We start from the raw sequence: 4635 nt of genomic DNA on the forward strand, positions 1-4635 counted from the left end.
GCGACGAATTACAGCTTCTACCATTCGTACACTTGATTAAGCCACTAATCACCCCCCCACAGTGCCGTCATAACCGCCGGTATGGCAAGCGTTCGCCACCCATCCTTCTTACATAAATAATGAGTGGTATTTATTGATGGGATTATGTTGCCGTCTAGCTATGATGTATGTGGAGAAAAACCTTAGTACGCCGCGATGTAATAAAGCGGAAAGCCTGATAGCAGAGAAGTGCCTGATGGGTAGATATATCGATCGGCCTCTGCTGTGCGCAACATCGGGGTCGGGACTGCCGGCTGAGGCACCCCGAGAGTTACAATCCGGTGGTATATATGTGAGGGGGGGTATTACCGAGAAGAGAGGAGAGAGGCCAGTGGATAGAATGCGCTTTGGAACAAAATCGGGTGGCGAGTGTGGAAAAATCGCGGATGAAATGAATCTGCGAACAGCTGCACCCTAAGGGGAACAGACGAGCGGTCTGATCCCCACACGATTCTGTAGTTCTGTCAGCGTTGAGCGTCTGGGCAACTGCGAGCAGAATAGCAATATTGAAAATAGGATATTCATCTGTGGAATTATGCGTTCCCCCCCGCCCGAGAACAGAACTCCGGGAAGGCACCTTGCTGCCATCCACGACTGTTCCTAGCCTATTTGTAGTGCCTTTGGTCCATAAGATCAGATAGGTGGGTGTTAGAAAAAACTTCCAAAATTTAGAAAGACCCTTCTTTGTTGCTCAAACCACGAATACCCGATTTTCGGTACCAATTGTAAAGCTTTGGTGAGAAAGTTCGTTCTTGGGTTGACTAGGAGAAGGGTAAAGGAATATCGATCGGAGACCATGTTTTCAAACGATCTAATGGTACAAAGACGTGCGCAGGTTTACGTGGTGTCCTTGGGTTCGAATCCTGTCCTCTTCGCTGTTGGTGTGTGTCACGGTATACGAGGGAAATCTCGGCACCAAGTTTTTTAACACGATTATGTACTTATTTCAACTCACCTTGTCAACATTGGCTACTGTAGGCGTGTAGCACTTTAACTTGTGGTTAACCTGTGGTTTCAAATTTGAACCCTTAACCTAATCTAAGCAGCAATATGAACCCATATTGTAACAAAGTAGCCACTATGGCATTCCAACCACTAGTGCAACATCCCGCGGGACAGGTGAAAATTAGAACTGAAAAAAAAACTTAGCCACGACTCAACCCAGTTTACATACACATCCGTATAATCGTTATAGGCACGCAGTAAATACTCGTCACCGCGTTGATACCGGTCTGTGCGATTGAATGCATCCCTCACCGTGTTCGAATTTCGCGCAATTGATCGCATATGCGTGAGTGCCGGGAATGGGACCCCTTCTTCCGTTCACATTTAATCATCTTTACCCTAGGCTAGGGAATCGGACCTTAAGTTGAAACTCTATCTGTCTTCATTCAAGCGCTGTCGCGGCCCTTCAGGTGAATGGGACTTGGACGTCAATCGCTATCTGCGCATGAAAACTGCGCACTCTTACTCTTGCTAGAGGATGAATTTTGATTGTAGAAGTTTCAAGTAAATGTGCTACGTAAGGATACGGGGTGTGTAGAGGGCTTTCTAGGGGTCCAGCAGTGCGCTCACACCGAATTCTCATGATCATTTGGGGCCAGCTCGAACATTCTGGCCCACTGTAGGCCGCTGACATGGTTTCCGCCTTCTCCTGAAACATATATGGATGGGCAATTTTCTAAGGTCTCCCGGTGGCTAGGAGAGAGTTGAAATATTGATCGCAGATCTAGTCTGTTGAATGATGCAGAGTTTTAACGTTAAAAAGGGTCTAGCTCGTTCTGTGGGTAAAAATGATTTCCATCTTCGCGTACGTGGGTACTCACGGTGTATACTGTCCTAGGTCTCGAATAGCCTGAAGTGTCCTAGAGTATTATGTACGTGTCTTGCTCATTTTGGTATGCCACGACGTGAGGAGGCCCCGCTGGCAGTAGGCTTAGCCACTATACGTATATGGCACGCTGTTATCTGTCACTCCCATGCAATTCCCGCCACAATCTATGGTTATCAGGCCATGCAGAGTGGGTATCAGGCTTGGCAGAGATCAGCAAGCTGCCCGGGCATCGGCCAGATTGCTGTGGCGTTGGGGCTGCGCAAAATCCTCTCCCCGCGCTTATTTCTTCACCAACGTCTTGTAACTTCCAGGATTCATACACTCGTTCACCCCCCTTCCAGTCGTTTCCGAATAAAAGGGAGTTGTCCTCACAATACGACAAAATGCTAGACCAGAACGGCAACAAGCGTAGCCCAAGCCCTGCACTTGAGAAGGTACTAGCACAGTACTTCCCCCACATCATCGATGACTATACTGATCTCCAATCTCAGGCCAATGGTAGTAGGAGCCGTGTATGGGACGCCTCAGGACGAGGCTTTCCGGTTTCGTGTGTCCTTAATCAGCCCACGGACTACGGTCCCCCAACCATCCCAGAACTCGATACGACCTACTTCAGGTTCCTAGGTGTTGAAACAAACACCGACGTTTCCCTATTACGAGACTTGACATCCGAGGACTCAGACGACAGTGAGTATGGCCACGAGCAGGAATGTTCTCCTCAGGGTGGAGCCTGTGAAGCTGGCAGCCACAACCCTGGTCAAGAGGGACAATATGACTCTGCTAGGCCATCTCTCGCCACAGGTATGTGATCCACTGGTCGTTTCATGGCGTTCTGGAACTAACATACGCACAGCTAATGTTGCCCTGAACGCTCTGCAGCTGCACTCCCATGACCAGGCACAGTTTGGGATATCTTTGTATCTTCATATTCCACTAAATGTGACCATTAACATAGAACTAGATGCTGGTCGACAAGTAAAGAAGAGTCAGGCTAGCGACCACGCACATGTATCCAGCTCTGGTAAGCCAATCCTCCCGCTGATATCTTAATATTCATGACTATCTCCTAATATATGTTGCAGTCCATAATGATGGGTGCGTGTACCGTGATTCTGCCCAGATTAGCCTACGTCCAGGCCTTATTGGTATACTATCCTCTCTTTTTCCATTATCTTCCATTACTAATGATTCTGTGTGATCCACAGTTGGCCCTGAATTCAGTAGACCAGGTACTATTGGCCCTGACAGCCAGGTGCCGAGGCGTCAGAGCGGTACGCTGCACAGTTGGGCCAGAATGGTCCTCTCTATTGTTGTAAAAGTTCCTTGCTCACACATATATAGATCTGGATCAGCCCTTTGTACTCGGGCCCAACGCGGCCATGCTTGAAGAACACAGTGATGAGTCGACTGCTGCCCACACCGGTAATATACCCAATAGAACACTGCCCCTCCTCCGCAGTCTCTCCTGTCTTCCCACGCTAACATATGAGGTAGCTTACTACGGACACAACATCCCGACCCTAGAGGCTCGCTGCCCAGATGGCAGATTCCGTTGCCGGGTCTGCGTTTATACTAGCGGACGTCTTCAAGCCCTTCAGCGCCATATCGGTACCCGTACAGACAACGTCAGGTTCAGCTGCCCCCATTGCGGGAAACGCTTCGTCCGCCAGGACCTTATGCGTATCCATTCCAGAAAATGCAGCTCTAACGACACACGCATGGGGCCTCCCGACAATGCCCCTGGCCCGCGTCGTGGTCCCCGTGGGTCTGACGGCGACTCTGGTACTGGCGCCTCTATGAGTAAGACTGCTAAGGCTAAGGCTGCGAGACGGAGGCTTGAACGCAGTGGTGGGAAGCTTGGGGCAAAAAAGGGCTGCGAAGGCCTAATAAGTCCAGATTTGAGGGATCAGTAAGCTTTCCAAGTTTGGTTAGGGTTCCTCCATAAGGAGCATCTGATACACTATGTTCCCTCTGCGGCATTTCGATAGCATAAAAGTGATTTTCTAATAGGCTGGTTGAGCTGTTTGTTTCTAATGTCATAGTTTTTTTCAATTATGTTCCATTGCGTTATGTGATCGCAGAAGTGATTCAGGATCACCTTGTTTTGTTTATATTGGCTAACAGTTCTGATGCTTGAGGCTAGCAAGGAACGATGCTGACATGATATCCAGGGGTATTAACGAGGTCTCCTGTACTTGTTCTGAAGCCCCCCCTAGGAGAGTCGATACCTCACAGCTCAGCTCGGGGAGAACAAAGAGGTGGATAGTAGGGGTGGTCAGCGCATCTATCTGCTGATGTGAGAAGGTTTAGGATCCTGGGTGTTCAACAGAGAAGGAAAAGGAAACGAAGTCACATTACCGTCGCATGTTCTCCTCAGGTTGTTTGACTTCGATAGTGAGGATGAACAGGTCGTATCTGCGGTGTTGCATCTTGGGGATCTCTAGGAGCTACCACCTGCTATAATGTCAGGTATATGACCCCAGAAGCCTAGAGGAGTCAGTTTCGGCGTAGGCCTTTGACCTCCGGAGGTAGTGTTAGGCAGGAACAGCTGATATATCAGTGGGGCATCGATATTACGTTTTCGAGGCGTCTCTGGACAGATTGAGGTGAAATAAGATGGATTTTGACGATACGAGTCTATGGATCGAGCAGCTTGGTTAGTCGTGTGGGGATGGACATTACGGGCGCAGAAAGCTCCGATGATGCATCGACTACATTCCATGAATCATCATAGATTGGGAAGTCATGATAAGAACGAGGAT

At 48.9% G+C, this 4635-nt stretch overlaps 1 protein-coding gene across 1 annotated transcript; it reads left to right on the plus strand.

Annotated features, from left to right (window-relative positions):
* Positions 1–2256: 2256 nt before the first annotated feature.
* On the plus strand, positions 2257–3786 carry LAJ45_03665 (uncharacterized protein; the record flags this gene model as incomplete). The annotated part of the gene is made up of 6 exons (XM_046113250.1): positions 2257–2674; positions 2727–2894; positions 2956–3018; positions 3079–3144; positions 3215–3295; positions 3368–3786. The coding sequence occupies 6 exons, from the start codon at positions 2257–2259 to the stop codon at positions 3784–3786; spliced, it is 1215 nt and encodes a 404-aa protein (XP_045973543.1).
* Between the last annotated feature and the right edge of the window lie 849 nt (positions 3787–4635).

The sequence above is a fragment of the Morchella importuna genome, assembly GCF_003444635.1.
Source record: "Morchella importuna strain M04M26 chromosome Unknown Morimp01GS008, whole genome shotgun sequence".
NCBI classification, from domain to species: Eukaryota; Fungi; Ascomycota; class Pezizomycetes; order Pezizales; family Morchellaceae; genus Morchella; species Morchella importuna.